The sequence below is a fragment of the Sturnira hondurensis genome, unplaced genomic scaffold (genome assembly GCF_014824575.4).
Source record: "Sturnira hondurensis isolate 20B ecotype Veracruz unplaced genomic scaffold, ASM1482457v3 Scaffold0002840, whole genome shotgun sequence".
Lineage (NCBI taxonomy): Eukaryota > Metazoa > Chordata > Mammalia > Chiroptera > Phyllostomidae > Sturnira > Sturnira hondurensis.
Window position 1 is genome coordinate 30847341 of NW_028075471.1, and position 15130 is coordinate 30862470.

Here is a 15130-nt window from a genome sequence, read left to right on the forward strand (position 1 = left end):
ATACTTGTAGGCTGATACCCAAGGGTATAAAATACCTTGGTCCCAATTTCTACTTGCCATGGAGGTAAACTCAAGCTTATCCCAAAAAAGAATTTCCTTAATTTTCTGTATAATTATAATAAAATGCTCCACGAATGGAACGAACTTTTCAAAGATCAGTTTCTGTTACTAGAGCTATCGAGCTTGATTTTTGTGTTTGCTTCCAGTCTGGCTGACACTTTTCATGTAGGGAAAAACTAATATTCTCTCTCTCTCTTAATAAAAAGTCCCTGTGACCACTGAAAGGTAGTGTTCCATTCTTCTACTTTTCAGTTTAACTTTAATTTGAAGTTCTCCCTGTTCGTGTTAATTATTTTTTTGTTTAGGGGTACCCAAATTCTCTTCTGAGCATCTCAGAAGGACTGTTTCTGACAGAGCTTTAACCAATGCTACCGCTCTTCACGTTTCAATTTCCCACCTAATGACTTGGTAAGACCAGCGTTGATGAATTCATGTTATGTTCACAGCAGAAAGAAATGCTTCCAAGTGTTGTACTGAAGCAGGATCTCTTACCTGTATTTGCAAAATAGAGTCTTTGCTCTTGAAATGCAAATCAAAATGGGGTGAACGATAGCAGTAGCAACACAAAAGGACTTTTCAGGTGACCCATAAAATGAGTCACTTCTTTGCCACCGACTTTGCAAGGAGTCAGTGAGGCAAAGACTGCCTGTGCATGTAACTGTGAGGATTAGGAAAGGATTTAGTAAACACACCACTAGATTTCTGTCCCTTTTAAAAAGTATCACTTAAAAACATGGCATTAACCCTGGCTGGTGTAGCTCAGTGGATTGAGTGTGGGCCTTCGAACCACACGACCACAGTTCGATTCCCAGTGAGGGCGCATGCCTGGGTTGCAGGCCAGTTCCCAGCGGGGGACTCACGAGAGGCAACCATACATTGATATTTCTATCACTCTCTCCTTCCTTTCTCCTCTAAAGATAAATAAATAAAATCTTTTAAAAAAGTTAAAAAAAAAAAACAACAAAAAAACCCCCCATGGCATTAAAATTCTTTAATGGCTTCCCAAACCATTAAGTGAAATTTAACCATTAGATGGAATTTCATTGGTAAGGGGGTTTAAAGAAAACAAAAGTCTCTGATCTAATTAACTCCAAATTTAATTCAACACTTTCCCTTTACTCCCTAGAAATGATCTTGAGATTAAATCTTACATCTGTATACATATTATGGGGATGTGATTAATCATCTCTACATCACGTAAATCTCAGCTAGATACTTGGTGAAATTATTTCATCCTACTCATGACCCTGTTATCTCACCAGTTTTGTTTGATTTCCTTTTATATTTTTTTATTCTCACGCCAGTACATTTTTTTCCCATTGCTTTTAGAGAGGCAGCGGGAGAGTGAAACCAATGGGAGAGAGAAGCATGGATTGGTTGCCTCCTGTACATGCCCCGGCTGGCTCAAGGACTGAACCTGCAAGCCAGGTCTGTCTCCCGACCGGGGAACAAACACGCGACCCTTCAGTTCCAGGCTGACACTCCAACGGAGCCATAGCGGCCGGAGCGACTGCTTGCTTTCTGAGTTAGCTGGGTTGAGATGAAATCAGTGCACTCCTACTGCATGACTAGGGTTGCTTGGAAACTATGTAATTACAAACCTCAATTGAGGATTGTGAATTGTACTCACTGTCATAAATGCCATTAGCATGGTCTCAAATTCTTTCAGAACGGGGTGGGGGGTGGGGGGGGTGAAAATGCCTTGTAAATAAGTTCTACGGCGGTGTGTCTGCTATTGATGACCTGCAGCAATTACAGACTTGAATGGGGCTCCCAAACAAGACACAGACCCGGGGAAAATGCCAATGTTTTGTGAACCTAAGGGAATTTTAAAGAAAAAAGGTTTTTAAATCTATAGATTAAAGAGTGTAAGATTTTAAAATCATGTAATTGCAGGCTGAATTTTATAAATGGGTACAGGCCTAATCTATTGTGGGAAAAGTATTTTGAATAGTTATTCACTCTAAATTTTATTACTCTCGACAGAATGAATTTAAAATACTTGATAAAGATGTTCTGAAGCCTAATTTGGCCGTTTCTGCTCTGTGTTCCCAGGGCCCCCACATTCCCTCCCTCACAGTGACTCTCCTTCCTAGTACTTCATCAGAGTCAGGGGACAGTAGGCCTACTTAAAACGGATGTAAACTCTCTGGGCGGCTCACCCTGATGAGACTTTGGTCACAGACTTTTCAGTTCTAAATATACACCAAAAAAGTCTTTTTGTGCGTTTTTTTAAAGGGCTCACTGCTCTCTTTTTAATGTAAAGTGTAACCCCCATACCAGCAATTTTCTTTGGAATAAGTCTTTGGTATGTGGAAACTCATGTCTCTAATGATAAACCCTATATTTGTGCTGGCATCCAAGCTTGATTCACTAATTTGAATCCATTTTAGCCATTTTCATCAAGTTTCTTTGTTAAATCTCTTCAGACAACCAACATGGTTTGCTATTTTATAAACTACAAATTTGAGAGGAGCAGAGAACTGCCTATGTACCTATAACAAATTTAGAAGCGCCAATCAAGTTCTTGTTTATAATTATCTAAAGAAATATATGCTTTGATCATTATAATTTCCCTGCTATGCATTTCTGGATGTTTATAAATGAACTGAATAGCGGTGGGAAAAGATCCCAGTGGCCCTTAACTACAATAACTCTCTGTAATTTGCTGAAAGCAAGTGGTATTCATTTACTCTTTTTCTTGAACTTCGTGACAAAAGCAAACAGGTAGATTTTTGTTAAGAATCTTCAGGTTGTTCGATCTAAAGGCTTTGAAACTTGATAAATGCATACATCAGACTAAAGAAATAAGCTTTTGAAACAAAGACATGGGAAAAGAAGCTGGCTTTGCACAGGCTACAAGTTCAGTCCTTCTGTTTATTTTCAGACAATGGTTAGTAAGGTTCTCCAGGAGACTGCAAAGAATGGTTACTAGCATTGGGACTTACGTAGGAGGATGCAGTGAAGTAAAAAGAGAATGCAGGAATGATGAAAGGGCGCCTCTCCCTCCCTTCCCGGAATTCGGTTAGTCAATAGGGACCTGCAGCTAACCGGTTCCACTCCCGGTGAAACGTTCTCCCTGCAGCTTCCCAAGAGCAGCTGTTAGCACCCTGTGTGGCAAATGATTAATTCTGCTCCCTGGGACTTTGCAGGCCTGCTTTTAAGTATGATGGGTTTCAGTCTTGCCATGGAAAAAGTACAAAAGTCACCTTAAGTCTTGCGGTGCAACACTTTTAATAGTCCACACTAAAACAGGCAGGGCAGTTCTGCAGGTCAACGTTAAAGGCAACCTTGCCTGACTTCACGCGCTTCTACTTAGAACGTTTCCAGCTCCCTCCCGTGCCCTCCCTCAAGGTGAGAGTCCACAGCAGTACTGCTAAAGCGCACTTTTCAGGCATTAAAAACAGCGCCGTGATGATGGCTCTCCAACAGCAAGTTCTTAGTTAGGGCCTGGCTTCCTCTGGGGGGGTTGCCATCTCTTAGAGAAGCACCTCTCTCACTCCCACAGGTGACGCTAGGAGTAGAGGCCATAGCTTTTTGAAGATAATAATTATGCCAACTTTCTCTGTGATGGGTGTCTTCTCTTACCGCGAGTAAATATTTCATGCATCCTTGAGTCATGAAATATTATCAACTCAAGGGACACTTCCATTTCCAGGAAAATGGAATCGCAGAGGCCTTGGGTGGGTATTCTGAATCTGGTGGGATGAGGCGCCAGGTGCAGGGGCAGGCCCAAGTTCTTGGGTTTAGAACTGGGGTTTGGGGAGGCGTGCTGGGAAGAGAGACAGACAGTCAGCTCTGGCTACTGCTTGTCGTCCTGGGGGTCACCAGGGAAGCCCGCCTCCTCCTGGGACCTGCCTCCCTCCGGGAGCAGAGTGGCGCGAACTTTCCTCTTCTCCTTAAAGCGCCCAGAGCGCGAGATCTTCAGGTTGCGGCGGCTGTGGCCCGATTTCTCCACGCAGAACTTGTCTGGCTTGGGGGGCTCGCCAGTGCTCGAAAGAAGATTGGGGTGTTGATTCTCCTGGGAGCTGTCTGTCCAGTCCGGGCTCTGCAGTGCGGGCGGTGCGGGCTGCGCTGACGGTGTGGACTCCCCGGGGGCAGGTTGGGCTGGAGGCTGCATCCCCACTGTGGCGCCCTTGCTTTTCTTCCCGCTGTTCGTCAGCGATTTCCACCAAGGGCCAGAGCTGCTCGTGGAGCTGCTGTCGGCCATGCCCCACGCTGAAGGGCCTTGGACGCCGGGCCTCGGTCTCCGGCGTCCCCTCTGCTCCTTCTCCGTTTCACGCAAACCAGGCAGCTGGGTGGGATCCCAGGCAGTGGTCTGCGCTGGGGAAGAAAACAAAACGTGGTTACTGGGTTTGTCGAAGTCATGCCTCGGACCCCTCGATTCCATTTCTTCTTTTTCGCTCAGGGCGACACCGGATCCGCAGGGGTCTTAGCTCTCCGAGCCTGGAACCCAGACATGCGCAGACCTCAAAAGGCATCACCGTGCCTGGAAAGGCACGGGCAGATGAGTGGCCACCAGGGCGCCACCGTCTGGTCACAAGACTGAGTCTTGGCACTCCTTGGCCTCAACTACAGGCAGAACAGCGGTGGTCAGAGCCTGAGGGCCACCCTGGGGATGTTCCAAGGCATCTGGATTAACTGGGTCTGAGAGGGAACATGGCCTGTCCTGTCACTCTCCGCCTGATCGTGGACGGATGACCCAAGATGACCCACCTGGTCCAGAACGGAACCTGGACCTTTGATGAGCACCTGGAAGGAGGGGCCCCAGAAGCAAGTGCGTGACCACTGTAGATAACCAATGAATATCAGATCCCTGTCTGAGGTTTTTGCTCCATGGATTTCTGTCCTGGGATCCTTTTCGACATGACTCTTCAGGGTACTTCACAACCCAGGCAGAGTGAGGGACAAGCTCATGGTGTTTTGTTTGTTTCCTTTAAATTCTGCATTCACCAAATGAAAACAAAAATTCTGCTTTAGCCACAACTTCTGTCTGGTGACTCTCAGAGGAGTGTGGCTAGACTGAACTCCCCTGGGGACCTGCCTGCCTATTCTTCCTTTTATCCCCCAGAGACCAATCTTGCGTATCTTGGAAGCCACCCGCGGTGGTGGTTGTGACGAGGCCAAGCGGCAAAGGTCCTCTTCCCTTAGTTCTGTATTAAAGTATACCCCGTCTATTTATACTAAGCAACTAAGTCTGGGGAATTTTAGTTACAAATTAAAAGGCTTCTGCTCTTTCCCTTGCGCAATTCCCTCCTACAAGGAGAAAGCCCCCGGGAGCTCCAAACCAATTTGCGTCTTCCCAGCTTTAAAAAGTGCACTCTACGGAGCGACAAGGGTGTTATCAGCAATTGGGGTCCTAATAATCTCCGCAGCCAGAGTCCTCAGCCCACTCTCTGTGCTGGATCTGTCGGGCACTACCTCCAAGAACGCACAGGATTTGCTCGCACTGAGACTCATTTCCAGCATTTCCCCAGGGCTCCTTCCCACCCCACGCACCCAGCATTCCCGGGATTTGCCTGTGCGCTGCGAAGCTTCAGCCGGCTTTGCTGTTTGAGGTGGTGGTCCCAGAACCCAGGAGAAAAAGTCTGAGAGCCTACGTGAGTCGGCTGATGGCAGGCCTGGCCTTCGCTGTGAGCAGAGACGGTGGCACCGCCTCCTTCTCAGGACGCCCCGAGGGCACACTCCTGCAGCGACTTGAAAACAATAGAAAAAAATGGCCAAAAGTTCTTTCCGTACCCACACCCTCAGGCAGTTTGCCTTTGGCTGTGCAAACATCCTGCTCCCTCTACAGTTCCGAAAAGCACCCCCAAGTTATTCACTGCTGGTGGTGGGGGGGTGTCCTGATGCTACTTTCTGTCTTCTACCCTACAGTCTCTGTAGTCAACTTGTGTACCCGGTAGAGCTTTGTACGAACTTCTCAAAGAAAAGTTTGCAAGTTACTCAAAGTTACACAGGGCGCCTACAGCTACTAAATTCTCCTCCTCGGGCACGGGGGGGGGGGGGGGGGGGGGGAGGGGGAAGTCCTCCCCCCCCCNTCCCCCCCCCCCCCACCGTCCCCGCGTCCGTGACACCCCGAACGGGCTCAGTCCGGGCTGTGGTAGAACAACAACCCGAGTGAGTTACTCGCTCACCTGCACAGCACCCTACTGATCCGCACCTGATCCGCACCCCGCTGGCCAGTGAGAACACCAAAGAGGTGCGCTCGGGACAACCTGGAAGCCGGTGTGACGTCCCTCCGTGCGGTGCTGGGGACGTCGGCTTCTTTCTGGAAAGTATGCTAGCAGCCGGGGCTAAGCCGATCGCTGCTGGTGATCTCCAACTTCTGCCGGCTGCAGTAGTGTGGTGGGCTCCAGCCGGAGGGCCTAGGCTTGTTGCCCCAGGTGAATACCCAGGGCTGCGCTCTCGGTGAGTAGCCGTTCACTCTCGGGAGTGTCCCTCTTCCGTGCCAGCGCCGCCTGGGAGCCGCCAGGAAATGGGATCTCAGCCGCTCACTTTGATGCTTTGACTCTTCCTACGCGTCAGGCCACGCGGGAAAAGACATCTGCCCACCTGATGGTCATTCGCCAAGTGATAGGAGAAACCTGAACCCCAGGCGGCGAAGGGGTGGGATAACTCAGGAGGCGGCCACCGCGGCCACAGGTGCAGGTAGGAACTTCGCGTTTCCGCCCTCCAAGGGACGAGATTGGACCAGGTCGCAGGCGTGGCGCCAGCCTTGCGGTGTCTGATTGGAGAACGGCTGTGCTTTGCGCTGCTCGCGGGTCCAATTCTTTCTTGAAGGAGAAACGGGGGCCGGGAGACCGTGGCCGTATGTGGCTCCGGTGGATAAATGTCACTGCAGCTCTCCCTCTTTCCCTACTCTGATTTCTGTTCCCCCTTCCTCTCCGGGTCCCCAGCCATGGCCACTGGGCTGTGATCGCAAGTTTTGTTAACTCCCTGGAGCTGCTTCCTATCCGGGCAGAATGTTGCAGTCGAAAGCGCTCTTAGTTGAAAGGCAGTGATATTAATAAGTTCGCAGTGTGCCAGCAGGCGCGCTCCAAGCGCTTCTGTGGGTTAACTCACTTATTACTCCCAGCAATCCTAAGATGTAGGTACTATTAATATCTTCGCTTGATGAGCAAGGAGACCCTAGCTGGGGAAGCTTCAGTGGTTGCCCAGGGTCGCAAAGCTGGGAAGAGGTAGAATTCGATCTGAACACAGGAAGTCTGACTCCAGCTCCTGGGGTCACGACCTGCCTACCTTGGGCTCTTTAAGACACAACGTGATGATGTGACTTCCTTCAGGTCTCTTCCAGAGCACCCGCCATCACACCTGGAAGGTATAGATCCAGCCCGGAGGCGCTGCAGGGAAATGCCTCAAAGTTCAAGAGGCTTTAGGGCATTTTCACTAGTGAAGGGAGAGGCGCAGTCTGCTTCATCTTCCAGGATGCTCTGTTTTTTTTTTGTTGTTGTTGTTTTTTTTTCAAAAAACCATTTTGACGGCCCTTGAGCCCATGTATAATTCCTCTAAAGGCTGAGCATGGAGCAACCGATTGGCTGAGCGCCTCCATGCTGGGGACTTCCTGAGGTGTAAAAGTAGTGAAAGACAGAACTGGCAGAAAGAAATGTGCATGGAGTATGTCAATGCATGAAATATGATAAAAATATGAATATATGGTTAGTCGCTTAGTTTAGCATTCTTGGATCTTTGAATGACAGGCACCACAGTGTGTATTTGAAAGTGATACGTGTTCATATATTGTTGAGGTTCGTTTTAGCATTTGATGCTGACACCAGGACTGAGCAGAGACAGGCCGCCAGCCGTGAGGGAAGGACAGGCCAAGCCATCCTAGTGCTGTCTGGGCAGAACAAGTCAGTGGGCCAAGGAGGACGGTATCATCACCCTAGGAAGCTGTGGAGCTGGGTGGCTGCATTGTTGACCCAGTGGCTGGAAGAAAGACATTTAAGGAAAAACAATTAGTATTGCCAAATGGCTGGCTCCTCATCTAGTGAGATTTAATGAAGGGGTCAATGTTTCCTTAATAAATGATCACCCACTAACTGCTGAAATGAAGAACATTCATTTTCTCCCATCCCTCCTATCTATATCAAACAAATTTGATATTTGTTGTTTTGTTAGCCTAACAATAACACCCTCCCAAGAAGCCTTGCATGCTATAAAATTTAAATGGTGACACAAAAGCAGAATAAAAATCAGGCAGAAGGGACCAGGGAGGCAGAGAATGGGTGAGCATTCCAGCAGAGGGAATAACGAGTGTGTGCAGAAGCGTGGAGGTGTGCCGGGGCGTGGGGTTTTTGAGGAGCAAAGACAAGGCCCAAGTGCACTTGAGTGCACAGAGTGAACTGAAAGTCTGCAGGGTGTGAAGCTGGAAAGGGGGGTGTTGTGACCAGGCCATCCAGGACCTGGTCACTCACGGTAAGAGGTGTTCATGTAATCCACGGAAGAGGAACTGACATGATAAGATTCGAATTGAAAATAGCACTGGCGTTGTCAAGAGTGGATGATAGAAGGGACAAGAAGGGCCTGTAGGGAAGCCAGGTGGGAACTGGTTTCTACCTGTGGCAGGAGGTTCGGTGGGATATTTGGGCGGCTTGTGTCAGAGCAGTGTGACTAGTGAGATGAAGAGAACTGGATGTACGCAAAAGAGATTTTGGAGGCAGAAACCTCAGGGCACTATTTCACTTACTTTATACAAACAGACTTTAACTAGAGGCTTAAAAGGGAGATACTTTCATAGCCTTCCCGGTAACTAGGAGCATCCATGTGCTCCAGTTCTGACTTCCGGGGCTATAGAGAAGACTTCTGGAGATGTTTCTTCCCTGGATAAAAGGCAGGACCTTCTGCGAGAACATCCTTTGCTATATCCTTGAGTCTTACATCTAAGCACAGGATGAGGGTGTGATGTCTGGGCCTGCAGCTGCCATCTGCAACTGGGAGGCAACGGGCATGGGAATAAAAACTAGTGTGCTGAGGATGGCCTGGGAGTGTGAGAAGTGTCCAGGTCCTTGATGATACCAACGAGCCCCTGAAAGATCCCTCCACACTGCTAGTTGAGTGAGATGATACATAGTTCTATGAGCAACAGATTCAGACATGATTTCCTCTTAATGTCGCCAAAAGAGTCCTTCTTGATACAGTCTGAGTTATAGCAAAAAAAAAAAAAAAAAAAAAAAGAATGATATTGCTGAAGTGGGAAAAAATGTCATATTGTCACATTTGTTTTTCTGACCAGTCTAAAAAGTTCTTTATGGAATGAGGGTTTAGTGAAGAGTTTAAGTTATGAGGAGGTTTGTGGAGGCTGGGAATGCATCTGTACAATAAGGCATGGAGTTAAAGCAACAGGAGGACGAAAGTGTGTGGACAGTGCATGGATGAACATGCAGGATAAGTCCAAAAGGTGAGAATCACCAGATTATCTGAGCTAACATAGAAGTTTGACTTTTAAAGGCAGAGATTTAAATCAAAACAGCTAAGACAGTTTTTCTTTATTTTTGAATGTAGAACAGTTTTAATCTATAAAAATTGTTGTAACCACCCCCATGTTTAAAAAAACCAAAAACAAAGCCAAAGTGAAAAGCAAGCTCAAAGAGGGCCAGTGCTAGACACACAGAGTTGTCTTCTGTTTTTGTTGAACTGGGAGCCCCACTGCCTGTCTGCGTGCAGAGGCTGTTGACTGGTCACGCGTGTCTGGGTTGGCAAGCTGGACGTCTACTGCACAGACACAGTTAAAGTTGATTCACCTGTCCAGTGGGTAGTAGGTGACTTTTCATTTACAGAATTTGCTCATACTGGGCAGTGCTTATATTTCTTAATAATATTTCATTTTTGTCACTTTCTGTCTTTCAAAGATGTATTGATGGTTTGAGTGAAGACACTTTACCTCTTCTTTTTTTCTTTCTTCTTTTGAGTGAAGACACTTTGCTTCTTTTCCAGGTGACCCTTCAAATGGAATAAAGGATTACACTCAAAGACAATGTGGAATGAATTTCTAGAGAGCAGGGTTTGCGTACTAGGAATTAAAATAAAAACTTTAGAGTAACGTTATATTTGGCATTTGCAATGCTGGCAGACCTAGTATTGTGTAACTGTGATCACTATTTGGGTGTTAGTCCTTTTTTTTTAAGATTTACTTATTTTTTTTTAGAGGGGAAGGGAAGGAGAGAAGGACAGAAATATCAATGTATGGCTGCCTCTCATGAGTCCCCTGCTGGGAACTGGCCTGCAACGCAGGCATGTGCCCTGACTGGGAATCGAACTGCGATCGTGTGGTTCGCAGGCCTGCGCTCAAGCGCTCAATCCACTGAGCTACACCAGCAAGGGCCTTGGGTGTTAGTCCTTTTATTCTTTTTGCCCCTATTTTCATATTTACTCCTTTCATCCTTACCCTTCCCTCCCCTCCCCTCCCCCCCTCCCCTCCCGTTCCCTTCCCTTCTTCCTCCCCTTCCTTCACCCCTTTCTCCCTTCATCTCTTTCTTTTCTGGACTCTATCATTCTCCAAAAATTACATATGTATTGTCCATGGCCTTTCCCTCTACAGTCACCAATGTACCATTAGTTTAACATTTCTTCTCTCCTTTCTGTGTATTCACATCAGTGTTGTTGGACTTAGCTTATAAAATTTGTTTTTTATTGAGCTAACATTGGCTAGTACTGTGTGAGTTGTAGCACCCATGCCTGAAATTGGAATGTATTTTTTGTAGCATCTCATCCTGTACCATGGCAGGTTAACATGAATGCATATCTAGAAGTATAATTACAGTTACAAGACACTACTAATTGTTTCAGTTTGTTTTAGACTTTTTTTGTCAAGTACAGCTTTCTGCCTCCCCCACCCCCCGCCCTCCTCCCCAGTTATTTCAATTTTACACTTGACTTAAGCCAGGCCGATCTGTCCAGTGCAGCCTCCCTCTGAAATTCAGTCAACACCAGCTGACTCTTCCTAACTCCCTGCTCTTACTCCTTTTCTGGTCTCATTTCTTGGTATTCTTGTGTATTACTCATTTTTCTTAAAAAATTACTTGTAGAAAAATCTAAGACCTAAGACAAAAGTAATTTAATCTGAAAAGGATTTTGAAAAATTTAGGAGTACCACAAGACAGGACCACCCACCTCAAGTTCATGACTGGAGAATGGTTTTGAACAATGAAAACAAGAGACCCGTGTGAATGCTGCCCTTCATCACAGCCTCTGTGGACAAGTCCATTTGTTCTTTCCTGCTCTGCCCATCCCCCACTTCTTTTCTGTCCTCAGGTAACCTACCTGTCTATGCAGACCTGGGGGTGGGGCATAGGCATACCTTACCTCTGAGCTGTGGTAACCTTGAGGTTCCTATCCTTTGGGGTCTACACTGAACAGGAGAAGAATCTTCTAGTCATCACACTCCTTGAAATGAACCCTCAGCTTAAAATTCTGTTCCTTTTGCTCCAGGAGGCCAGCAAAACTAAGTTGTTTCGCTGCCCAGTTGTTTTCAGTGGGAGATTTCATGCACATAATTTAGCCTGCCACCGACAGGGATGGGTGGGTTTCATATCGTGAATTGTTTGCTTGGTGCGGTGTTTGTCCCCTGAACTAGTGTATAGTTTTCTATTTATTTGCTACACATCACTTCCTCTGTACCATGTACAGTTCTAATCATTTCATAAATAGTAACTCATTTAATCCTCCTAAAGGCCCCTGAAACAGGCACTATTATTATTACAGATGAGGTAGCAGGGATTTTACAAACTAAAGATGCTTGTCCAAGGTCACGTAGCTTCAGAGCCAGTAGTGACTCCAAGAAGACTGGTCTCAGGGGTCAGGGACCCAACTCACCCTTGTGCTGCGTGTCTCTCCAAGAACACGGGGATGTGCCACTCACGAATCTGTAGGACCTGGCAGGCTGCCCAGCAATAATAGCTTTCAGGCCCTGCCTGGTGTAGCTTAGTGGATTGAGCATGGGCCTGCAAACCACATGATCATGGTTCAATTCCTGGTCAGGGCACATGCCTGGGTTGCAGGCCACTTCCTGGCAGGGAACACACCAGAGGCAACCATACATTGGTGTTTCTCTCCCTCTCTCCTTCCCTTCCCCTCTAAAGATTAATAAATAAAATCTTTAAAAATATAAATAAAAAATAATAATAGCTTTCAGGATTGTTGAATGACTGACATCCAACATACAGGTTTGAACGCTTAAATGTACCAGGATTGGCTTGTAAGATAAAGTGTAATAAAAGAGGGAATGAAATAATACTCTGACCCATCATTACTTGTAATAACAGCTTCATTTTCTTTAATTCTGAGATGTGGTCCCAGTAGGTGGACCAAATTATCTGATAAATGTTTGTTTTTGTTGTTTCAGTATTGGAAGAACATCATTACGCTGTGATATTCAAAGGAGATGGAGTTAGGTGGTGGTGGATGGGGAGGAATAATGTAATCACAGAGGATGGCTGCTGTGATTTTATTAAATATTTTATTGAGGGAATAAATAAATGATCTAGAGGACATGGCATCATGGAACAAGACACCGCAGCACGCCCTAACAGGTGGCTCAGTTGGTTGGAGCATCACGTTGTACACCAAAAGGTTGTGGGTTCGATCCCCACCCAGTCAGGGCACATATAGGCAGCAACTGATTAATGTTTCTCGTATTGATGTCTCTCCTTACCCCTTCCTCTCCCTCAAAACCAATAAAAACATATCCTTGGGGGAGGATTAAAAAAAAGAGCCTCCACAGCACATTTTGACTCCCTCAGGAAACAAAGATAATTCAACTTTATTGTTTGTTAGAAAATCACTGATGTATATAGAAGTCATTCGTTAACCATCCAAGGTAATGTGCTCGGGCTCGTCACCTGGGTCCAGGTCGGGGCAAACTAGCTCCTTTCAGAGGTGACCTGCCACCGGTAGCTGTTAATTTCCCTTTCCAAAGGGTTGGCTCGGTTCTGCTCCATTTGCCAGGTTACATTTTTCTCGTTTGTGCATTGTCGACGTGTTAGCTCATTATCCCAAGAGTTCCGGTAGAAAGCGGATACCTGATGGTAGGGTAACATGATGCAGGAAGTGAGTCTTCAGGTCCCTCACCAACATCAAGGCCAATGTCAAACTTACATAGTTTGAAATCCATAAGAAATAGCTGTTGTCCTACGTCACTGGCTGCCGGGGGGAGTGCACCCGAGTTTGGAGATAGCTCGAAGCAGTGCAAACGCAGGTCACTCTCTTGCTGCACACTCCGTCAGGGAACATTTGGGTTGAGTCCCTGAATGTGACTTTGTTTACATAGTCAGAGAAACGGCTTCTGCCGTGGCTGTAACACTTTTTACAGTAACGATAAAATAAAAGTTCTTACCAGGGACTTCCCAGTTTATTACGGGCTTCCTCCAAAGAAAGGTCCTTTCCTCTTTTGTCATGGCCGAGCAACCGGAGAGGTAGACACTGTAAATCCTACACTTCTCTCTTAGAAAGTCTGAGCCATTTCCTCAAGGTCAGGAGACCTGGAGGTGGAGTTATTTTGATTTGGTTCGAGTTACTCTGTCTCTAACACAGTGTCCTTCTAATATTGCTGGTTGAATCGCATATTGGTTGTTAGTTAATCATTAGATCACCAAGTGTTTGTTGGTATCAAGGCTATTACATCAAAAGAGGAAGTCATAGTCTAAAAAACGAATCAGCTCATTGTTCCCCAAGGTTCCCCCTTAGAACAATGCCACCTCGTGTGTGGTTGCTGAAGGGTGAAGCAGTAAGGGGCGACCCGCCTCTGTGAGTCCACCAAACAAAATCCCCTCCTGCCCCACCGCGTAGGAAAGCCCTGTGAAATCACAGGGCAGTCGAAGCTCGAATTAAGGCCGGGAATTGTAATTATATACATTTCTTGTGAAAAGACTTGATGGTTGGTTTGAATTACTGTTTGGCTTTGGGACATTACTTAATAGCTTTAGGCTCTGGTTTCGTGAAATGTAAAGTGAGGAAAATACTATCTACGTCTGCGGGTGGTTGCCAAGGTTAAAGTAGACAATACATTCATTAAAGCCCCTAGCACCGTGCCTGACACATAATAGGCACTCAGTAAATATTAGTCTGTCCTTGACTAATGTCTTTCATTGGCTGGGTGGGATAATTATGTGAACAAAGTCCATAAATCAGTCCCATGCAAGTGATTTTTGAAAGTAATGGTAGAGGGTCTTCAAGATCCCTGTCGCTATTGTTGGTTGAATCCAGGTTTAGTACGCTAAGACTGTGACATAAAAATATACTAGACCATTTCACATGCGACAATTTGCCACGAATCCAACTTTTCTCAGGAACACACTTCATGATCAGACTGAATCAAGCAGAAATTTTCTGTATGTGAGTCAAGAATGCACTTTATTCTCTCAGCACTGAAACTGCATTACCTCTCGTTAGAGGAGGAAGTATGCTCAGCTAAGCTTGAATGCAATGTTACCAGAAAGGATTAACAAATCATAAGACAAAATCCTTGGAAGTAAGGTCACTACCAGACTGTGGCGCAAGCACAAGCCAAGAAATAACGTTTAATGTGCGCTGTCCCATTAGTTCCTGGAACCTTAAAGTGTAACCTGTATCCCCTACCCCTGAGTCATAACCGAAGGAGGGAAAGTATAGGAGCAACACGTCTTGGCTGTCCGAGACAATAGGGCCCCCCTCCTCCCTCCCCCCAATTTAGTTTCTATTTTATTAAAAAATATATGCATGTAGTTTAAAAGTCAAATGTTATTACAGGGCTCCCAGCAAATTATAGAGGTTTCTTACCACATTCCTCCCCTCAGTCCTCCCCAACCACTTTCAACAATTTTGCTTTTTTATTCTCGGCATTAATGCAAATCCAGAATTCTAAATAGTATGTGTATCACAGTTTCTTTTGATGTATCGATATGAGACATTATCTGTTAACTTCCCATTATGGTACCTGCTGATTGAGTTCTATACCCCACACCTTCTGCTTTGCCCCCTCATTATTCCCACTAGTGTTTTGTCACGGCCTGTGTTTAATCGACCATTCTATGTTTATATTATCATGCCTATGTCAATATTGTTTGGGCTAAGCACTGTAGTGCACAAATAATTATTC

General features: G+C 46.1%; 1 protein-coding gene across 2 annotated transcripts; it reads right to left on the bottom strand.

The window, feature by feature from the left end:
• Positions 1 to 3280: 3280 nt before the first annotated feature.
• On the bottom strand, positions 3281 to 6880 carry PRR15 (proline rich 15). Of its 2 annotated transcripts, none has more exons than XM_037041229.1 (2): positions 6195 to 6880; positions 3281 to 4383 (listed from the first exon to the last, which is right to left on the bottom strand). In XM_037041229.1, the coding sequence occupies exon 2, from the start codon at positions 4268 to 4270 to the stop codon at positions 3863 to 3865; it is 408 nt and encodes a 135-aa protein (XP_036897124.1). In that variant the 5' UTR covers positions 4271 to 4383; positions 6195 to 6880; the 3' UTR covers positions 3281 to 3862. The 2 variants fall into 2 exon arrangements, with proteins under 2 accessions (XP_036897124.1, XP_036897125.1); XM_037041230.1 differs by having other exon boundaries at positions 3281 to 4378; positions 6195 to 6339.
• Positions 6881 to 15130: the final 8250 nt, after the last annotated feature.

Excerpts from the sequence above, each read along its gene's own strand:
- PRR15 (XM_037041229.1), bottom strand. The coding sequence starts at position 4,270 with ATGGCCGACAGCAGCTCCACGAGCAGCTCTGGCCCTTGGTGGAAATCG.